Raw genomic sequence first — 23,592 nt, forward strand, 5'->3', positions numbered from 1 at the left:
TCCAATGAAGATCTACCAATGACGCTGTCAAACGACCGCATGAATTCATAAAATTTCAGAGGGTTACCATCAAATGACATAATGTTGGCAGTGGAAATGGTGATAGCTTCCAACAGCTGCTGATGTTGTTTCTGTCCTTGCTGTAAGTGATGGAAAATGTCAGAATGCATCTTACCCATCATCTTATCACTTTCACTGGTTGAAGAATTGTCACAAGTTGGTGTCAGTTTTGTCTTAGCCGGCATTGTCGAATTGTCCCTGGAAGGTTCAAGCTTACAAGATTCTTCAGTCTTGTCCTGTTCTAAAGGATCAGTCTTTCCTTTGACCTTGACATCTGACTGTGTACCTTTATAAACAGCTTCTTCTGCCTCTGCTACCTTCAATTTCATTTTAAGAAGAAGTTCAGCTTTCCTTTGTTTCAACTTGATTTCCTCAAGCTCAAGCTCTTGTTGCTCTTGCAGAGCCATAACTTCCGCTTGTAAGGCAGCTCTCCTAGCCCTAGCTCGAAGCCTCCAACTAGCTGACGTGGTACTGCTACTACCCCTCTGACTCACAGAGTCTTCGGGCCTGATGTCATCTCTGTTCATAAAGTCACTCTGCATCTTGGCACTGTCCATCTTTACACAATCCTCCGACTTACTATTGACCTTAAAGGTGACTTCTTCATCTGTGCTGCCTTCCATTGCAGTGACGTACTTAAAGGAGGATGACACTCAAGACACTCAAGCTGACATTGAACTGTAGATGTGGCGTGTGATACGTCGAAACCAAACAAACCCAAGAATCAGACCGAGTCTATAGTGTGTTGATGTGTGCACAATGAGACTGGTTCAATCTGCAATTTAATAACAGAATAAACAATACTTGTTTAAGCTGAAATGACAACAAGTCATGACACATATAAATAATGTACACAGATTTCCAAACAGGCAAATAACGTTGACTTGCATTACAACTTAAATTATTCAATAACCAAGAATGACCTTGACATGTTTCAAGGTCATATCAAGTATAAGCATACTGTAAATATCATGTATTGATTAATGCGCCCTAAATTCACCTTTTCTGTAAAACAGTTTTCATAATAAAAGAAATCAACTACTACTTTAAATGCGTATCTGTTTACTTATTTATGTTTACATATGACAATGCAAACCTCACATGCCCGAAGGCGCCAAATTCAAGTTACATACACAACTACGTATACCGCTGCGTACGCTTTCTATTACATAATGCATGCATGTACACGTATACGGTGTTTTCATTAGAACAAATTCACTGAGCCTACATAACTTTGCCATATTAATTCGTAATAACTTAAACCGTATTTCAGCATGCCACTCGGCTTATCTGAGAATATAACTACTTAACTTCAAAATGAACAAAATAGAACTTACGTCATTGGGCTCGTATCACGAAATTATAGAAATTAACAACTAAACTGACAAGCGACACGCTTTCCATGACTGTACCAAAAAAACAATGCGCCCTCAGTCGGTGAGTTCGAATCTAAATAAAAATCGATTTACAATGTAAAAGAAAACAGTATCAAAGCAAATTAGAAATTACTAAAAACCTTATCCTGTACACGACAGTGAGGCTTTGTCAAAAGGTTAGAATACGAATCGATGTATTTTCTCTTTGACCTCTTGACTGCCAAACTAATAACCCACACAACCCGTTTTATTTGATTTCTTACCTGAAGTGTTTGTTACTGGGGGTACAGTTTCCTCGGTGGTATCAGTTGAATTGATGATCATTCCAGGAGAGGGCGGTGTACAATTGTCTGAGCTGTCACATAAGCAGATGCTGGCGTCCTGGCTCTCATACGTCAGTCCAAGTTCTGGAGGAAACATTGAACTCGCGTCAGTTGGACCCAGGATGGTCTTGAGAATATCTTCTCCTGCGCATGTGTCCCCGGAAGGAAGAACACCAGATATCCAGGGTCCGCAGTCCCGAACTTCTTGGGTCAGCGTCAGTGGTCCTATGAAAACGTTGTTTTTTTTTGTAGAGAACATCAAAATTCATTGTACTTATTCCAACTGATACTGTGTATCACAAAATTATCTGTTAGTTATAATCTACACAGAGGAAGGGGAAATAGGCTTTTAAAAGCTGGGAACAAGGAATAAAAAGTAAACAAGGGTGAAAATAGATGTCAATGAAATTCAATAGTTACTTGTCTGATAAGAGTTTACTTTGAAACAAAAACAAATGTCTACTTTAATATGTAAGGTCATTGAATAAGATATAGCGGCTAATCCGTGGTCAAAAACTTACTACTACCAATCGGACGCGTTAGAGAATGAATCAACAATGTCACGCCAGGCTTTGCTATCTGACATGAGAGTTGGTAAATCATGTAACAAAATATCTTTATCCCTACAAACACAATCATCAAAATTAAAAGGTCTCCGTCCTTTGGGTTTATGAGGGAGGTGCGACAAACGTACATAAAACAAAACTTCTATCTCACTACGGAGACATTGACCAGCAAATCTTATTCTACATTTAATTACGGTTGTAGAGGTATAGATGTAAGATGACCCTATTGAGTACCCATGTTTCTGAACCGTACATAAGTATACATTTTACATTGTACACATGCCCTTAACAGGGAAAAAATGTTGATAGAGAAATATTGGATTCCAAAATCAAATGTAGTTTATTACATGCATTTCATGCAAGAACGAAAGTCTTGTCTTGAGTCGTATCACCCGAATTCATGTAACTACTTAAAATCATCAACTTCTTTAAGCTTGATCCTTTCCTTGTTAGCATGTACGATCATGTATTTTGGAAAGTGAAGTAGAGACCAACGTTTGCATCTTCTACTGCAGCAAGCATGAACGGCCGGTCATAGCTTAGTGGCGTGCGCGACCACCGCCGCAACCCTTTAAGGCCGTACTTGAACTATTGAAAACCCATAGTGAAATTACGTAGGTGCTTTATTTTCTCCGCAGAAAAAAATATTTTGGCATAGATTTTACTTTGTTATAATTTGAGAATTTTTTTTATTACTCAATTTCCTCAAAGGTAGTCAAGGAAGTAAATTGTCATATCATTTCCTATGTAAGCGTCGCTTGATGTTTCTAATCATTGATATGCTACAGTAGCCAAAATGATAAACACGGGCCAAAAACGGAAGGTAAAACCATTTCTAATCTGAAACGCTGACGTACTTTTCTCGTCACCTCGGTCCCGTTGCATAAAAGTTACCACTATGGTAACTTTGCCATCCAATGGTAACTACCATGGTAACAATGCTCACCAGCCAATCAAAATCAAGGATTCCATGAAAGATACCATTGGATGGCAAGTTACCATAAAAGTAACGTTTAGTGTTAGTGTAAGTGTTAGTGATCATGCTGATGATAAAATGGGAAAGGTTATTCGAGACATATTAATCATTAGCTAACTTCGAAAAGGCTCAAATGCAATATTTTGCGAACTCATATAGGAAAAGAATCATCCAAAGGCTATATTATAAGCCAGTTCGTAGTTCCTTTCTGCGCATGATCAAAAGATTCTACGCATGATCAGAGGAAGTTCATTTGTACTAAAGTGACATGGTGGTTTAAAATCTAATGAGATAAGCACCAACTTTGATGTCTTGATTATTCAGATATTCTTCTGAATTGTGGTTTTCATTTACATAAAAAAAAACCAACAATGCGTCCACGAACGACTGGTATTTCACAGTTTGCCAAGTACATTGTGCAACATGCTACGATATGCATTCAAAGTAGGAATGCGACAAATACCTTCATAAAGTGTTCATTTGTGTGCTATTCTAGTCACCTGGTCTATTCAATTTATTCATCCTGCTATGTCAGGCAAGCTTACGTAATATCGTGCTTTGAAATCTGCCTATCATAATGAAAGTTTTGAAAGGTCATTTGACCGAAATTGTCCCTGAAGTAACTACGAACTGGTCTATTCTTACCGGATGCACGAGCAAAGTGCATCGCGACAATCGTCGTCATACAGCTGGTAACGCCTTCTTCACAAGTCTTATCTTGAGGAGTCCCTGAACACGTCACTGTACCGGGAACTACAGGGATAGGGAAGCTTGGATCATCAGAAGTCATCCCAGCGCACGTTCTACAAATTATAGCATGTCCTTAAAAAAAAGAGAAGGCATATTTATTTATTTATTCATTTATTCATTCGTCATTTATCTATTTGGTTGTTTATTTATTTATTTACATATATTTATCTATGTATTCATGTAATCATTCAATATTATTTTATTTCTTATAAGGCATTGCAAGAAACTCGCTATCAATTGCAAGTCTATTTTCGTTCCCGAAATCATGCACATGCCGTGCAATTATTGCAAATTTGTGACTGATTGCTAATCTGCTCCATGAAACAAGGAGTGTGATCTGGTTTGCTATAGTTAAAATTGATCTATTAATATGAGAATTGCAACAGAAAATTTGCGATTGATTGCAAGTATTTTCTTGCAACACCCCCTTAGTCGATTGATAAATTGGTCGAATCATATATTTGCTGATAGACAGGTAGGTAGGTGGACGGATGGATAGATAGATAGATAGATAGATAGATAGATAGATAGATAGATAGATAGATAGATGATTGGTTGATGATTGATTGGTCGATTGATTGATTAGATGATTTATTGATTCATTCATTCATTTGTTCACCGATGGATTGATTTATTGAATGGTTGATTAAGTGAGTGAGTGATTGATTAATCAGTTTTGAACTTGTATTATCCTCATAAGGGAAAATTCGCCTTTCACTGGGACAAAAATACAACGTTGCAAACACTTACAAAGATATACATGTAGAAACTCATAAATTAAATGAGAAATATTATTCAATTGTATGTTGGCAGAAATAATGTAATTAGATCTGAAAATGGTTTGTAAAAGTGAATTGAGTCTTATTGAATTGAATATGTAATGAGGTTTGCGACTATTCACGTCTACACGCAGTTATGACATTTTGTCTAGCTCTCAAATCGACTCACAACACCATTGCTAAACCCCCTTGGTCTACCATCGCCCCCCCCCCCTTATTACCGTTGGTCTTCCGTCACTCATTTGCGAAATTTTGGACTGCTACGTAGAACGAATCCTAGAGCGCAGTAAAAATATTGAAAACGCCCTTCAAATGACAATGAAAAGCTGAATGGTCTCTGTCGAAAATTGGTAATCTGAGCAGCAGGTCGTCCTAAGTTTCGGAGCTGACGAAATATTGCAAATATGTAGCTTGTCCAGAGTCCAAGGCGAAATTGCTGTTTTGATTAGCCATGTATTAGACAAAGACTTCTTGGATGCTTTATTGTCATGAAGGCATTTGACAATACATTTTCTATGTTCTTGAAAGCGTTCGCGGTAACTCACTATTTCTCGTTATAAACCCCCAGATAGTCTTTGCACTTTACCTATTAATCATTTTGCACTCTTTTTAAATGGCGATTCATTATATGAAACAAAGTGCGAGGTGTTCAAAAAATTGGATTTGGGACGAAATAGTCTAAAATAACAATTGTCCCGAAATCATCCATGTTCACTTGATAGATGCACTAGACTTAGACTTAGATTGTCATGGGATGACCCCAAACGAAAAATAGACAAAGCGTTTGAAGCCCAAGTGGCAATGCACACCAGGAAGGGGGGGGGGGGGGCTCGCAAAATATGATAGGCATGTGTTGCAGAAAAATGAAGTAAAAAAAAAAACATGGATTATAGAAGAGATAATCGGTAAAAAGAGAAAAGCAAAAATAATTCGAATGGTTTTTCGACTCAGAATTAAGTTTATTAAGGGGATAAACCGCTTGAAATAAAAAAAAAATAATCATATTAATTTGTTAAATGTCGAAATTTATTGCTTTGTTCGGCACAAAATGATACTCTTTAATCTGAGAGGATAGCCCTGTTGAATGTTACATCCAAATTGACCACAACTAATGATGAACTTACCGAAATCCTCATTATACATAAACGCAAATGTGACTTGCCACCCCAAAACCAACAATAAGTCGACCAAATTGATATTGAGATTTTTATTGAGCTTGAAAATTCATTTCCTTAGCTTTAAAATGATATATTAGGCCTATGTTAAAATTGACCAACAATAACTATTACAACTTTATTTGATTGAATGCAGATGAAATTCAGCAAGAGCTTAAAAACGGAGAAAGCAAGGTTTGAAGTTTGGGGTTCACTCAAGCATGAGAATGCATATTGTGAAACTTCCAAGCAGTCCGAAAAAGTAGTGTCCAATAAACTCTTGTATCTTTTCTTTTATTTAACAGTACGAAGAAGACTTGTTCTTTCATTTTTATTTTTATTTTATTTTTTTTTTTTTTTAGAGACTAAATTACTATTTTGGCTATTTACAGAAAACCTTACCCGGCGACTTATTGGTGGTTTTGGGGTGGTAGGTCAAAAATAATTCCTGCCTTGATTTGCAGGAAATTAACTACCATGGTTTTAAGTCCTTCTTATATTCATATAACATTGAGGTACATTGAGTGTTCTTAATATCATAATTATCTTGTTGTACCGTTCTTTTGATTAATATTGAACCTGAATAGCCAATACCAAAGCATTTAAGATTTTCCTTCACTCAAAAATGAAATAATTATCATGAATGATCTAACTGTTTCTGACTCACCCGATGCAAGGGAAGCCCATAGGATAGATAATAGAAGGAGAGTCTTCATTGCTCCTACTCAGACCTTTACGGCTTCTCCGAACGAAGATGAATTTTTTTTTTTACACCAGCACTAATATTTCAGAGAACGTCTCAATGTGTTGAACGATTGGGAGAAAATGATAGTCAGGTAAAGACGCTGGTAGTTAATATTGGTAAACAAACTCTTGGCGTTTCCTATGTAACTTACACCATCCGCCAGCGCACTTGTGATCTTTGTGATGTTATGTTTTAGGAACCGGTGGCACTGTATTTTGATGCGACGTAATCTTCGCCGATTACTTTCCCATTTTTTTCAAAACATTTTGCAATACCTTGCAAACTTGTAAGGGAGCATTTTCGTGCACACTCATTTCGTGCAGGTTATGCCCCTCCCCCTCCAAAAAAGAAAAAAAAAGGGGGGGGGGTTCACAACCAAGAAGAAAGGATACAAAAAAGAACAAAAAAAAATAGTATGTCACAATATATCCAACGATTATATTTTTTAAAGAAAAATTTTCTCTCTCTCGCGCGCGCGCGCGCGCGCGTGACCAGTCGCATCTATTTAGAACTTCCTCCTAAGCCGCAATATATGGCCCACTCAATAAGCCAGGTGGGTGTTTCATAAAACTGTTCGTAAAGTTACGAACGACTTTACGCACGACTGGAACATGTTCTTAGGTCATAACTCAATTACACAGGAATATCACATAGCGCAAGAAAGGATCACCAGTCGTGCGCAAAGTCATTCGTATCTTACGAACAGCTTTATTAAACACCCACCGGTTCGTAGTTCTACTCTGCGCATGATCAGAGGAAGGTCGTTGGTACGAAAGTGACATGGTGGTTTAAAATTAAATGAGATACCAACTTTGATGTCTGTATTATTCATAAATTCTTTTGAATTGGGTTTTTATTTACATCCACAAAAAACAACAACAATGCGTCCACGAACGACTAGTATTTCACAGTTTGCCTAGTACATTGTACAACATGCTATAATATGCATTCAGTAGAAGTAGAAATGCAACAAATACCTTCATAAAGTGTTCGATGGTGTGCTATTCTAGTCACCTAGCCACATTTGGTTGTTACCTCAACACTTTATGGTGACATCTTCAATCTCTAGGATGTAATATTAAGCAATTCAGGGTGTTAACGTAAGGGCCCTGGGAACGATTCTTTTTTTGTGTGCTAGGGGTGCTGATGTAAATTTGAAAAGCAAGAAAAAAATCACTACAAAATGAAGGCAATTTTGGTTACATTTCTCAATTTTCCACACCTTCCCCACTCTAAAAACAAATCAGTCAAAAATGACTAGTTAATAGGGTCAGTTGGGTGCAACTGTTATTCTATTTAATATTTGACTATTTTCCAGTCGTATTTTACGAGATCATAGTTTTTTCTGACTAGAATATATGTCAGAAATGTGACTAGACAATCAATTGCACCCAGCTGACTTCTGATCTAGTCAATTTGACTGATTTGTTTTTAAATTATGGAACGTTTAAACCCTTAATAGCTGATTTCAGAAATGTTTTGTAATTTCCAGTACCAGATTTGTTGGGAAATCCGCTTCATAACCGGTGCCACGGAGCTGATGATATCATAGCTGAATTTAGTAAAACGTTTTCAACTTTGAAATTTAAGACCGTCTTTATTTCAAGGATCAAAGCAAAAATACAATCTCTTCTTTAAAAAGTGTGTGTTGGAGGGCGTTTTAATTGCACTTGATCCTGCTAAGTGATGTACCTGCATATTTGCTGGAGAAGTTTCGGAAGGAAAATAAAAGGGCGTCCTTGCATATCCATTACAAGCAGGAGGTCATTAATAAGGCGATGATACACTTTTAACAACCTTATTTTCTCTGGAACCTTTTTGACGCTATCTAAACAAAACTACATTTCCTTAAATTGATTATCCCCATCTACATGATGGAAGATGGGTTCCCAAATCTTGCGCATGCGTATTTCTCTTTCATCACTGCATTGTGGACTACCATGTCAGGAATGCCATAAAGACAGATACCGGAAGGGTTCAAACCTTTTCAGAAAGCGTGCTAAATTTGTTTTATTCTATTTTCCTCACCCTTCTTTTTCTCTAGAGTGTAACGTTCCCGGTATCAAATTCCCCACATAGCAGGTAAACAAAAAGTGCAATTTGTTCCTATCCACACCATCCTCGCCCCACCCCCATAAAGGGATTTATTTTAAGCATCATTCTATACCGCCCGGTTCTGCAAATTATTTTCCAGAAATTAGGGAGACATTGCATGAAGACGTGTTCCAGCCTAATTTTCAATTATTAACCATTACAAAATATACTCTATTTTTGTTTAAGTCGAAAGGGGAATGCCGGAATAGGACAGATAAGACTATTTTGCGTGAAGTCGCTTCATAATTCATGAAAAACTTGATGGCACAAAAGTTGCAATTTGTATTTTGGGTACAACCCGCCCCCTGAAAACGCCCATTCATGTGATACAATTAACCCTCAAGTCCACGGACACAAGAAAGTTATAATTTATTTGTGAAGATAACGATAATATCCATGCCAACCTGTTAGGTGGTTGGTATTAAGAAAAAGGTAAAGCCCCTAAACCCACTCCTTCAGTGATATGATGTACCCCTGAAGAGAGTTAAAATAAGAGTGATCTATGACTGGCACGTCTCTTGCAAATCTTTCCATTGCCTTATGGTTTAAAATGGATGAATACAGATTGAACAGGTTTGTGAAGTATTTTTCTAGTTGCTCCGTTTACGTTCGCCGTTTAAACGTTGCGGTTGTTAATCTGGGTTACACTTCGTAATTCCGAAGGTTCGTAATACTGAAACACGCAAATTGCCTATACCTCGATGTTCGTTAATCCGAAAACGTAAAAGGGTTCGTTAATCCGAACATTTGTGGTGTTATTCCGAAGGTTCGATAATCCGAAAACGAATTAAGGTTCGATGTTCCGAAGGTTCGTTAATCCGAAAACGAAATAAGGTTCGTTGTTCCGAAGGTTCGTTAATCCGAAAACGAAATAAAGTTCGTTGTTGCGAAGGTTCGTTAGTCCGAAAACGAAATAAGGTTAGTTAATCATTTAGTTTTCGGATTAACGAACCTTCGGAATTACGAACCTTACATCGTTTTCGGACTAACGAACCTTCGGAATTATGAACCTTCGGAATTACGAACCTTCGGAAGTACGAACCTTCGGAATTATGAACCTTCGGAATTACGAACCTTCGGAATTATGAACCTTCGGAATTACGAATGTATATGGTTAATCTGTTGTTTTCTTCTTGTTTTGTTTCAATTTGTATTGAAAAAAATGAATTGAATTGTGTGTGAGCTTGTATGGGTGGGGGTGGATGTGTCTATGAGGGTGTATGCGTGTATGTTGTCAAGAAGGGTTGGAGTGTGTGTGTGTGTTAGAGGGTGGATTGGTGCGTGAAGGTGGGTGTGGTTGTGTCTGTGAGGGTGTATGCGTGTATGTTGTCAAGAAGGGTTGGTGTGTGTGTGGGTGGGTGTGTGTGTGTGTGGGTGTGTGAGGGTGGGAGGGTGAAAGATAGAAACATTGGGGATGGTGTAAGATTAATAGATGATATGTTATATCAATCTAATTTCAAAAATATTGGATATTTAATCACTGTTGATTTTGAAAAGGCCTTTGATTCTGTTTCACATGATTTTCTTTTTAGGATCCTTAAACTATTTGGATTTGGGCACTCATTCTGTTCGTGGGTCCGTGTTTTATACTCGGATATTACTAGTAGTGTTATGAATGGGGGGTTTTCTTCCGGTTATTTTAATATAAAGCGAGGGGTAAGACAGGGGGATCCCCTCTCCCCATATTTGTTTCTGCTCTGTATTGAAATACTTGCTCTGGCAATAAGGAAAGACAGACAGGTTGAAGGAATTCAATTTCAGAACCGTGAAATAAAGCAAATTTTGTATGCTGATGATATATCATTGTTTGTTAAAAATACACACTCTTTAGATCGTCTTCAATACCTTTTTGAAGAATTCGAGAAAATTAGTGGTCTAAAAATAAACAAAGGAAAAACTAATATTTTGTGGATGGGTCGGGATAATGACAGACCTCAGACACAGTTGTTTGGGAATTTTGTTCAGCATATTAAAATATTAGGTGTTTACTTTTCTCTTAATGTTATAATAAAAGAAGACATGAATTACAAAGAAATACTTAGTAAAATAAAAAGACTGTTGGGATGGTGGAAACAAAGGGATCTCACACTTATGGGGAAAATTCACTTGTTAAAAACATATGCATTATCAAGGCTAAACTTTGTTTCGTCACTAATAGTGGTTCCTCAGTGGTTGTATGCTGAGGTTGAAAAGATCACATTTGAATTTTTATGGTCCGGAAAAGATCGGATAAAGAGAATTATAATGTACCAGGATTACTCACAAGGGGGTTTAAAAATTATGAATTTTAAGTTGTTTGTAAAGTCTCAACGTTTAATGTGGCTTAAGCGATTACTTTACGGAGAACGAGATGCAGGATGGAAGTTGTATTTTGATTTTTGTTTTCGATCAGTTGGGGGGAGATTTATGTTTCTATGTGACTTTGACACTTCAAAATTAAATATAAAAATGCCCCCATTTTATTCAGAAATGATGAAGGCTTGGCAAGACTTAAGGAGATTTCGTTATTCTGAAGAGGAGGTTAACCCTATTATATTCAATAATCAACATATTTGTATAAAAGGTAAAACAATTTTTGACAATGATCTTTTTAATAAAGGAATATTTAGCGTTGATCAAATCTTTGATAATGGCCACTTGAAGCCTGTGACTTTTTTTCAAAATCTCGGTATTACCGCAAATCAACTTCTCCAAATAATAGATATTGTGCACGTTATACCAGCAAGCTGGAAAATTTTTAATAGTTTAATAAAGTTTAAAAAAATTGATTTGGTAGACTTTGGGATAAGTATGAATATTGGAAAACAGGAAACAGCTTTTGAAGTAATTAAATCAAAAACAATTTATAACTTGTTTATTACTAAGCTACAAGAGCTATACAAGTTAACACTTAAGGATGGTCACAGTGATTTTGATTTTACTGATGTAGAAATTTGTAAATTATTTGAATATATCAGGGGGGTGTTTCATCAATATTTTCGTCCGATAACTGTCAGCGCTGACTAAAATTGTCAGCGCTGACAATTTAGTCAGCGCTGACAAAAATTCGTTTCATCAAACTCTCGGAGCTTCTCTGACTATTGTCAGTGAATTTTTATTTTACAAATCGTCTTGAACGAGGTTCGCTGACTAATTAGGCCACGCCCTCTCCCAAAGTCGTGAAGAAGATTTAAAATTGGTTGATGTTTTCGACGCGACGATGCAAAGTGAAACGAAGAAATAAGAAGAAGAGAAGGTCCCCGGAGAGGTGAATGAGGATTTTACCGTAAGTAAAACCCTTCAAAATGTCGTTCATATTGTATGTAAGGTGATTGAATTATTCGTTGTGCGTAATTATCAAACGAATTACAAGAAGAGAGAATCTTCTGGCAGGAACCCTGTCGATACGATCGATAAACTTGACAGCACATAATCTAGTCTAGTCCCATACCCGTGTTTCTGTGTCTGTAGAACTATCTCAGGTCCAAACTAACGACACGGCTGTCCATACACGTTTTTATGATCCGCACATGGCTGCAATTTTATAAATTTTGCAAAGAGAATACTTTATATTGTTCTACCTTTATGTCATTCTATGTTACATCTCATAATTTTTCATTTCCTTTGGTTTTGGATTGATTTTGTTGCTCGGTGTGGTCGTAGATATCCTCGATCACCAGGCAAACCAGCCTGTGTAATTGTTAATGTACACATATCCAATGGGGACATCCTAATTCTGTGTTACAGATATTGGAATTGAACAGGAGCTAAATCACATGGTAATAGTTTGAGTGGTAATTTGGTAAATAGAATGTTCTCAACTTATTTAGCATATAGGCTTAGCAAGTCACAAGTCGAATAAAGTGAAGGCTCTTGACGGCTGGCAAGGATTCAGGGGGGGGGGTGATGCGATTGTGGCAGAGGTGCATTCACACCCAATAAGAATTTAAATAAAATTAGAATTTAGATCCATGTTTTAAATGGTGCTCCCGGCCCGTGGCCGTACTGGTATAGCCTATATAGACCTAGATCTATCTTTAATTATCTGTGACTTTGCGCACCCACGTGAAAAGAGCCATTGCATAGCTCCCTTTTAAAAAAGATTGATTGTCCAAATTGGGGAGAGACGATATAATGCTCCTCATTTGTGTGCGATTATGAAGTTTGTTTTGCTTTTATTTTTCTTAGTCATTTTTTTAAACAAATTACTATATAGCATCCTATAAATTTTGACACTGAATCTGCAATAGCATCAGTGTTATTGGGGTAAATAAATTAAACTATTGTTGATAATGTCTCTTAATCTATTTTTTGAAAAATATTGTCCTACCACATAATGTTAAGAGTCTAGTCACACCTAACCTTAAATAGCATGTAAAGGTTAAAGGTCTCTTCACTAGAACATTTTTTTATAGGAGAATATGTAATGGATCTCATCAATCCCAAGTATTTTTCTGTCTTGAATCTCATTAAAGTTCCATTGAACAAAGGTCACAGTCCAGAAATAGTTGACAGTTTGATGGGGATGCAATTTGCTGCAGTTATGAATTAGGAGCCTATTCATATTTTTTCATTAATTTGATTGTGGCTTTTAACCGGCAAGGTATCCAAGCGCTATTGGGTTAGAAAAAAAATTATTTTTATATTTGAATTTAAAAAAATTATTGAAAAAACTGGTTTACTATTTGTATGGTTAATGTGTTAATGACCGTCTTGTTTATAATCAATTGAAAATTATATGAATTAACAAGGATAAATTGTTGACCGTTTGTTGGTAAATTCTATAAATTTCAGGATAATAAAAGAAGAAAAATGATTGGTATATTTGATCATTCCCCTTTATGAAATGTCAACAATATTCATTGAAAGTGCAGTATTTTTCAATGATCACTGTGTAAATCTACATATTTTCTTTGCTACATGTATATCAATGTGATATTATTAATATTTTAATTTCAGACTATGGACATTTTAACAATATGCAGAAGAAGACGGGTCTGGAACTAGAAAGCTAGGCTCTGACTGGTCTACTACAGCAAGGAATGTGCCAGCGGCCAATCTGATGAACATGTGGCAGAAGATTTGGCAATGGGTGAAGAAATACTGAGATTGAAATGCAACCACAGGTAACATGTAGACTAGTAAATGCGATAATGATTACAAAATAATGAAGGATATTTTGGGGGTTGCAGAATGTTGAATCATTAAAACCCACATCAATGACAATGAAATCAGACTTTGACCAGATTTTCTACTCAAAGTCAGTTTGTAATGCAAATATTACATAAACATGAAAGACATATAAAATAATCAATATGTTTTGCATGTTAGCTGCAGGGTCAGCAGAGTGGTTTTGAAAGTGAGGGGGCTGAGCCAAAAGTGGGGGGGGGGGGACTGACCATGCAAAAATCATTAGCAGATGGTCAATTTTAAATTTTTGTACATGGTTTTGGAAATGACCATTTGGTTATGATGTTTTGCATGGTGAGCTCGCTCACTTTAGAAACTGTTCCGCTGACCCTGCAGCTAACATGCACCACCCCCCCCCCCCGTTTCCGCAGCCCCTGCTCTCACCCCTCAATCCATTTATCACTACTTTCTCATGTGTATGTACATACAAGCTACATTGTGAGGAATAATTTCTCTATTTAAGTTTCTCAGCCAGAGCATGTCATTTATTATTGTTTGTATTTTTGATTAACATAATAAAAACTTGAACCCTTTATTTACCCCCTTCTATATGAAACCTGTATGGTTATCAAAAGATGTTTTATTTCCTGTTTTTAGACATGTACATATAAATGTGAGAAGAAATACAAGATTATGGCAAATATTCTAATTAGTTATTTCAATACTATTTTTCCTTCAGGTGGAGGCTTCACCCAAACTTTTCAGACAGACATGAGATACAAAGTTACCCAAGTATAAATGGTTGAAGGTTTAGGAGAGCCAGACAAGAAGGCAGGAAATGTGATGTCAATTGTAAGGTAAAACACTCTTAATTATTACTGCCTCATTTTGGCGAAGAAAATAAAGTCACATTAAAAAAAAAAATTACCGGTACTGTTCTCTTTATTATTTGGTCTTCTACCAGTCAATATTTGAAGAAAAAAATGACATATATAAGTGCTTAGATGCTTAAATTATTAATGGTGATATTTCTTGGACAGTTGTAAAACAACAATATCAATCAATGCTAGATTGTGTGACTTGCTTTCTATTGCCAAAGTAGTAAATGAATGTTCCATTGTTCTGCATTCATATTAGACCCCCCCCCCCCCCACACACACCATCACCATCTGCTTTGTCAGGGATGAATACCGGAAGATTACCCCAAAAAGAACACAATTTCTTTTATATCTCTTGTAGGCCTGTATAAATCAGATAAATGTAATGACTACAGAAGCAGTCATTAAACCTCACTAATTCAAATGATCTTGGTATGGGGGGGGGGGGGGGGGCGTGCCTCAGGATCTTGCCTGTTGATTGTGCACTCACTTCAGAAATCAGCAGGTATGCTGCTGCTCCTGATGTTGGTTTTTTTTTTATTTATGATAACATGACTCTTGCATGAAATCAGCATTTTGCTCTAAATCAAGAAATAAAGACCAAATGTGATAATTTTGGATTTTGACTCCCTTTCTTTGGTAAACCAATGAGAAAAACCCAAGTCATTAAAATCAATTGTGTATACATGTACATTTTAATCATTTTCTTATGCATCTCTTTGTTTAACTTGTTTGTTTTCGTTGTTTAATAAGGCTTTGGTGACGATACTTTAACCATTTAGAATTTAAAGTTATTATTTGAAACATAAAAAAAAATGTAAGTTTTAACAATGACAATTAAATTAGGAATTAATGACTTTGATATAAATAATGATGTGAATTAATATGTTTATTAGTAAAATATCACATGCTCTTTAAATCAATTCCATTTCAGTTACTTCAATAAACATGAACAGCAGCAGGAGCAACAACATCATCAGCAGCCGAAACCACAACTGCAGTAAGAGATGCAACAACCACACCCACAACAACAAGAGCAGCAGCAAAAACAACAGAAATTCCAGCAACCACGATGACAACAGCAGCAGCAACACCAACAACACTAATGAATATTGAAAAACTTGTACAAAAGTCAATGAGGTCACAGTTTTCAGACATTATTGATTAAAAAATGCACAATGATTTATTCGGGTTGAAGAAAATAACATGAATGTTTGAAAAAATGTGTACATTTGAAGGTGTTTCCTATCAAATTGTATCGATTAATTTATGAAAATATAGTTTTAAAGATAAAAATATGATGCTTGAAATGTCTACTTTTTATTTGTCATTGACTAAAAATGAATACATTTTCTTTGAATTTTCTTAATGAAATGAAAAATAAGCAATTTATTAAAATGTTATACTCAAAATCAACTGAAATTGATCGATTTTAGCTGCTAAAGTCCATAAAAGGCTGATTAGTCGGTGAAAATAAGTTTTGTCGGTAGGTGAAGGCTACCGACAAAATTAGTCGGTGGTTTCCAATAATTTGTCAGAGAAAATCACCGACAAATTTTCATGAAATGGAATTTAGTCGGTGATGGCAAAATTGTCGGTGAAAATGAAATTAGTCGGTGAAAATCACAATTAGTCGGAGAAAACCACCGACTAATTGTTTGATGAAACGCCCCCCAGGAGTACAACTCTTATAAGAAAACAAAGGGAATTTCAGTTTATGCTTTTACATGGAGCAATATATACAAAAGAGCATTTGATGAGATTTGGTTTCGTGGGAGATAATTATTGTTCGTTTGGTTGTACAAAAACTGAATCGTACTTTCATATACTCATGGATTGCATAAAAGTTAAACCTCTTTGGCAATTTTGTATTGATCATTTTTGTTTAGCTGAATTAAGAACTTTGAATTGGAGGGAAATATTCTTAGGGTTACCTGGAAATTCTTGTAGAATTAAATGTGTCAATTCTGTTATTCTTTTTATTAAATATGCAATTTTTAATTCCAGAGCTGAAGGCCGGGTACCGTCATTTATTAAAATACACAAATATATAACGGGTTGTATAGAAGAAGAAAGACGCCTGGCAACGAAGTCAGGCAAGTTAAGTTTACATTTGCAGAAATGGGATGAACTGAAGGTGAAAAGGGATTTGAATGTGAACAGGTGGGATGTGTCTAGTGTGGTGCGAGTGTGAATCCTGGTGTGTATGTTGATGTTTTTTTTTTTCTTTTTACTAGTTCTTTTCAATTTCCCCTTCTCTTGTATCAATATCATTTGCAGGTTTTTTTTCTTTCTGTATCCTATTGCGCCAAAATGTTAAACGTTCATTATGCAGATTTGTATATATTATGTTTGTTTACGTATGCGTGGTATGTGCATGTGTGTATGGGTGTTAAGGTGGGTGTGTGTATGTGTGTATAATTATGTAAAGTTATGTTGAAGCTTGATTTAAAATGGGATGCAATGATAATACATTTAGGTTGATTTCTGTTCTGTGCAAATCATTTATATAGCCATTTAACATTAATTATTATTGAAATACATAGAGGGTTGGGGACTCAGTTGAGTTATTTTTTTTTCAGATATAAAAGTATAATTTTAAGGAGTTTCATTCCGTCCTTATTTGCTTCAGTTCTTGGTAAATATATATGTACTTTTTTGCATATCCTTGTTGATATGAAATGAAGATTTGTATTTTGTTTTGTATTTATCTGCCGTTTATGTAATTCATTTGAATGAAATCCTTAATAAAAACATATTGAAAAAAAAAGTGTGTGTTTGAGGGTGGATGGGTGTGTGAAGGTGGGTGTGGATGAGTGAGTGTTTGAAAATGGAAGAGACAAGTTAGCAACCAGTATATTCACCGGGCAGTAAAATGAGAATATCATATATCAATGTTCAACGTATTGTGATTAGACAGTATAAAGATTAAAGTGGTTTATTGAAAACAAGCTTCTGTTCGCAAGGACTTTCACCTGTCTCATAGAATTAAGGTGATCTGCTTTACTTTATTATTTGTATCGCTCATCACTAGCGTATGGGCCCCCAAAATAATAATAAGAATAGTAAATAAAGAAAATAAATGAAAAATAATAAATTTAAATAAATCGTTAAACTATATATTACCCCTGACCGATGATAGAAGAAAAAAGTTGAAATAAAAGTAATATGTCTTGTACACCTCCGGTAAACTAATCTCCGGTTATTAATGTGTTTATATTTATCGTTCAAATTCACTTCTGCAAATTAAAAACCGTGTGACAAGCTCATGACAAGCTCTGAATGGTCGCTCCTAGCTCGTTTAGTGAGCTTCTTATTCTTTTGGGGAAAAGATTTGACCCCGGGGAGGGGGGGGGGGCAAAAAAAAAAATCGAGATTTGGGGGGGGGGGCATAATTTACAATTAGACATGAAAAAATATTTTATGATAAAATTTTATGATAAAATTACAAGAAAAAATAAATTTTTCATATTTAATGTAAGTCTTAGGAGACACAAAATAAATAGCGAGTGCGTGATGTCATCGGCTCCTCATTTATTTACCGACAATTATATTGCTGTTCAAAGAGTCTAGGCAAAACTAGAAGAAAAAAAATCCTAACCCGTTTTAATAGCTCTGATCAAAGTAAAAAATGACATCATGTTTTCTCTCGACTCAAATAATGTAGTTTTTATGGTGCTGTTAGATTTATCTGCCGCGTTTGATACAATAGATCATAACATTTCCATGTCTCGGTTATTCAATAGAATAGGCATTAGGTCCACAGTCTTATCCTGGTTCCAATCATACCTGTCTGGATGGACTTTGCAAGTTGATATTGATGGCACATTGTCAAATCCCATAACTCTAGAATTTGGACTCCCTCAGGGGTCAATAGTCGGACCCATAGGCTACTCAATACATACTCTTCCAGTTGGTGATATCATCCGAAATCACTGTATCAATTATCATTTTTATGCTGACGACATACAATTATACGTTTCTTTTGATCCGAAGACTCCTGGAGCTCTCAATAATGCACTGGTTAAACTCCAGAATTGTATAATATCAGATATAAGACAGTGGTTGATAGTGAATAAGCTAAAATCAAATGACAAAAAAAATGAATTTTTTGTTGCGGCCTCTACTTATAACTTGCGCAATCTTCCAAATGTTCAACTTGATGTTGATGGTACACTCATTAGACCATCAGAAAAAATACGAAACCTTGGTGTCATATTTGATTCCCGCATGTCAATGTCGTACCATATCTCTCATATCTGTAGCACATTCACTTTTTATTTAAGGAACATTTCTAGAATCAGAAGGTTCATTTACCAGTCTGCCTGTCACAATGCTGTTCGTTCATTGGTTCTGTCTCGTATCGACTATTGCAATGGGTTCCTTTCTACAATTCCCTCTAATCAATTAATCCGTATTCAACGACTACAAAATTGGGCAGCACGAATAATTTTACAGGTTTCCCGAGATCATCCTTCCCAACCACTCTTTAATTCTCTTCACTGGCTTCCTTTTAAACAGAGAATTACGTTCAAATTACTCTTGATTGTCTACAAAACACTGAATAAACAGGCTCCACAGTATTTAAGTAACTGCTTGAATCTGTATACACCAACTAGAGCACTTAGGTCGGCCAGTGATCACCTTCGCCTCACATATTCATTAACTCGTACATTAGCTGGTGACAGAACTTTTACGGTGTCGGCTTCAAAATCCTGGAACGACCTGCCACTAATAATTAGACAGTCTCCAACATTAGCAATTTTCAAAAAGTCATTAAAAACTCATCTCTTTCGTACTTTGTAGTTTTTAAAATATTACATTTAATTAATTCATTGTAAGCGCTTTGGCCTAATGGGAAAAGTGCAGTACAAATAATAAGTAATAATAATAATAATAATAATAGCCGTGGTGATAAAAACATTATCATGGTATGCAGGGCCCGCTGGAAGAACAGTTTATAGAACTAAAGTGGCTACCCTGGGTAAAAAATGACGTTATTGTTAAAAATAATATTGTTATCATTTTGATTTTCATTATTATTATTATCATTATTATCAGTTATTATTATTAGTATTATCATTACTTTCAGTATTAACCTTTTTTTCTTAATTATTCTCCTTTCGATAAAATGAGGAATGGACATCCTCTCTGCGTAGATCAGGAGAGCTTTTCATGAAAGGACGTGTCGGAATTTTTCATCCAACAAGTCTCATTTTATATGACAGTTACCATAGTAACAGTGTGTCTTGTGTTCTCGGCGAAGCAGAATCGAGGAAAGATCTCAGATCTGACAACTTGGCAGAGAAAAATGTTGATGAAACGGTCCCTTGTACTATCTATTTGAGTGACCGTAAGGGGAGTATGGGTACTGAGTATATCCCAGCCATGGCGTAATTTCCTCCGGCAAGAAATTTATCCACATTGTGCTGCACTCGACCCAGGTGAGGTGAATGGGCACCCGGTAGGATTAATTCTTTGTATGCTTTGGCGCCTATATGGCAGCTCAGCTACAGCCAGGGTAATGATAATATACCAAGTATATTTCAGCGCCTTGAGCACATAATCAATGTGGATTTGGCGCTTTAGAAATATACTATATTATTATTATTATTATTATTATATATGCCTCTTTTCTCCCCCCCCCCTCCTCTCTCTCTCTCTCTCTCTCTCTCTCTTTCTCGATTTTATAACCAAGTCATACATCATAAAATATTATTATCTGACAGTCAACTAATGAATCATTGGTTGCGATGTTCTTACAATTTCCCTATACAAACGACCCTAATACAACCTATGTGGACACACAACTTGTTAGAATTGGTTGTCACTTTCCGAATTTTATACATCAGTGTCGGTTATGATCAAGATGTGGACTAGACACTGATCTCTTGGTTAATGCTAAATGAGTATTATCTTTGCACGTTTAATCCGAATTGGAATTATATCCATCGGCCTAGATATTACTTTCAGGGAAGGGAGGAAAAGAGAAATATCTTTCCTTTATAAATGTATAGATCGTAAAAGATTTCTGAAATTTCAGAAACACTTCCGCTGAATCGTCGTGGGGGGTGTTAGAAGTCTACTGACCTACATTTTGTTGGGTTTATGATGCTATTGTGCGAAAATGTAGGCAATTTTTTAACTCTGTAACGAAACTGGAGGTTTTTTTCTTTTCTTAGGCCTAGGCGAAAATAAACTAATTCTGAAGCATTGGAAAATGGGTGATTTGGTCGTCGGGTGGTTTTTCAACTTGTTTGTATGTTAAAAAGAGGTAGTTTTCTCTGACAGGAAATTGGTTTTAGTAAAGGGAGATCAACAAAATAAGCATATTGTTTATGATTTAATGAAGATCCATCAAAATATTAAAGATGAGTATCCCTCGCCGAGTCATGAACTGACTTCTTGCTTTCTTGTTAGGCGCTCATCCTTAAAAAAGAGTGATATTAATATGTAATGTTATCCATGAAGGGCCCACTGGAAGAACAGCTTAAGTGGCTACTCTGGGTAAATATTCTTAAGTGTCATTTGTCGTAACGATTTCAAAATGAGTTCTTACAAAATTAGATAAAATGAACACTAAAAAATTATATATATAATTAAAGTTTATATGCCAAATAATTTGGTATTAAAGGAATTGAGTAATTGCTGAAAAAAACTATAAAAACAAGCATGGAATTCAGGATGGTCTAGTCTCTAACAGTGGCGTACCTAGGATTTTCCACAGGGGTGGGGGGCAAAACCGTCCGCCTAAAATTTAACAAGCAAAAAAAAGAGGTCTTCAATCACAAATAAAGGATTTCATACCAGAAAAAAAAATTGACTAGCAAAAAAAGGGTCTTCAAGCTCGGGCAGGGATACGTCCTTTGCATTGGTTGTGGCTCGTCAGGGGGGGCAGACTGCCCCCCCCCCCCCCCAGTAGGTACACTAATGGCCTCTAAGTAATATCAATAAACTGTTCCACGTTTATTTTTTCCTTTTTATTAATTGAAAATAGTGATGGATTCTAAAATTGTAGTTTAGTGACATCACAAGTGTTCTTTTTTCGATACTATCTCAATCAAGCAATCTAGCAATCAATCAATTAGTCAATCAATCAACCATCCAGTCAATTAGTTCATAAACCGAAGAATCAATCAATAACTAATCAATCATGATAAAATCAACATATCAATCAGGATCAGGTTCATAACCAATAAATCAGTAAACCTTTTGCAAAATTTTAAGGCCACCTGAAAATGTGTATGATTAGCACATATTCATAATTGCAGAGGCCGCAGAAAAAAACTTTCAAAGGGAGGCCGAGCCAAAAGTAGTGGGAGCTGACCATAAAAAAAAACTTACAAGATGGTCATTTTTGCGTTTTTGCACACGGTTTTGTAAAAAAAAGTTTTGGGAGGGGGCTGAAGCCCACCCCCCCCCCCCTCTTCACTGTTTCAGCTGCCCTAAAGTATACTTGAATACTAGTTTCATTACAAGCCGGCCTATTATGATTTATATATGATTGGTTTGGATAAAGGACTTATTATTTTTATTTCAAAGGTATCTTTACTTCAAAATGTGGTTTAAGAAAACCCAAAAATGATTAGTCAAGGTACTCGATAATTTCTTTTAACAAATTTCCCTTTAACCATTCAGATCATACACGTAATCAACACCAACGAATAATATACAGGTCAGATTTTAATGAAACTGTGATAAACATGTGCTACCCCAAATTTTTTTCAGGTGGTCTTAAGCTTTCGCAAATGATGGTATGATTGAATCAACTCGTATACATTCGTAATTCCGAAGCTTCGTTATTCCGAAGGTTCGGATATTCCGAAGGTTCGTTATTCTGAAGGTTCGTATTTCCGAAGGTTCGTAATTCTGAAGGTTCGTTAGTCTGAAAACGAAATGAGGTTCGTAATTCCGAAGGTTCGTTAGTCCGAAAACGAAGTGAGGTTCGTAATTCCGAAGGTTCGTTAATCCGAAAAAGAAATGAGGTTCGTAATTCCGAAGGTTCGTTAGTCCGAAAACTAAATGATTAACTAACCTTATTTCGTTTTCGGATTAACGAACCTTCGGAACAACGAACCTTATTTCGTTTTCGGATTAACGAACCTTCGGAACATGGAACCTTATTTCGTTTTCGGATTATCGAACCTTCGGAATTACGCCACAAATGTTCGGATTAACGAACCCTTTTACGTTTTCGGATTAACGAACATCGAGCTATAGGCAATTTACGTGTTTCGGAATTACGAACCTTCGGAATAAAGAACCTTCGGAATTACGAACCTTCGGAATTACGAAGTGTAACCGAATCAACTATGTATTTCTATCATCAAATCAAGCCACGGTTCCAATCATATCAGTGGTCAGTTTCAAAAAAATAGAAAAAAAAAATGGTAGCTTTGCAATTATGACAAATACCAAGGTAATATAGCAACCATTCACACTTAAACCAAGATTACTACAATGAGTTTAAACCTCTATTACTCAGTCAAAATACATCAAATTTCGCAAGAGAGTTAATAATTGTATCGTTAGAATTGAGAATCTATTTATAGTGCTATTTGTTTGCAATTTTAAGTTGAACAGCACTGTCAGTTCTTAAAAATGGCGTAAAAGATAACAAAATCCCAATCTAAAAAATATAAAATTTCAGTCACAAACTACAAACGTACGATAAATGCTGCACTTTATTCAAAATCCATGTCATTTTCACCAAAATTTGCAGAGTTGTACAGAAAGGTATACCTAAGAGGTCCAAACATTAAAAAATAGGGGTTCATGTGCT

The 23,592-nt window shown here is 35.9% G+C and overlaps 1 protein-coding gene and 1 long non-coding RNA gene across 3 annotated transcripts in view; one reads left to right on the forward strand and one right to left on the reverse strand.

Moving 5' to 3' along the window:
- The window catches only part of LOC129266510 (deleted in malignant brain tumors 1 protein-like), a 37,461-nt gene extending 30,650 nt beyond the window's left edge, over positions 1-6,811 (reverse strand). Inside the window, exons 1-3 of one of the 2 annotated variants that reach the window (XM_064103952.1) lie at positions 6,652-6,811; positions 3,947-4,123; positions 1,700-1,984 (exon numbers count right to left, since the gene is read on the reverse strand). In XM_064103952.1, coding sequence (XP_063960022.1) covers positions 1,700-1,984; positions 3,947-4,123; positions 6,652-6,700 — 511 coding nt within the window. In that variant the 5' untranslated portion in view covers positions 6,701-6,811. The remainder of the gene's footprint in view (positions 1-1,699; positions 1,985-3,946; positions 4,124-6,651) is intronic. The other variant, XM_064103953.1, reaches the window with a different exon arrangement.
- A 5,196-nt stretch (positions 6,812-12,007) lies between these two features.
- Positions 12,008-17,856, forward strand: LOC135154919 (uncharacterized). The gene is made up of 4 exons (XR_010294316.1): positions 12,008-12,088; positions 13,762-13,928; positions 14,672-14,789; positions 15,745-17,856. It is a non-coding gene; the product is annotated as an uncharacterized LOC135154919 (long non-coding RNA).
- Positions 17,857-23,592: the final 5,736 nt, after the last annotated feature.

Source organism: Lytechinus pictus, chromosome 8, assembly GCF_037042905.1.
Source record: "Lytechinus pictus isolate F3 Inbred chromosome 8, Lp3.0, whole genome shotgun sequence".
NCBI classification, from domain to species: Eukaryota; Metazoa; Echinodermata; class Echinoidea; order Temnopleuroida; family Toxopneustidae; genus Lytechinus; species Lytechinus pictus.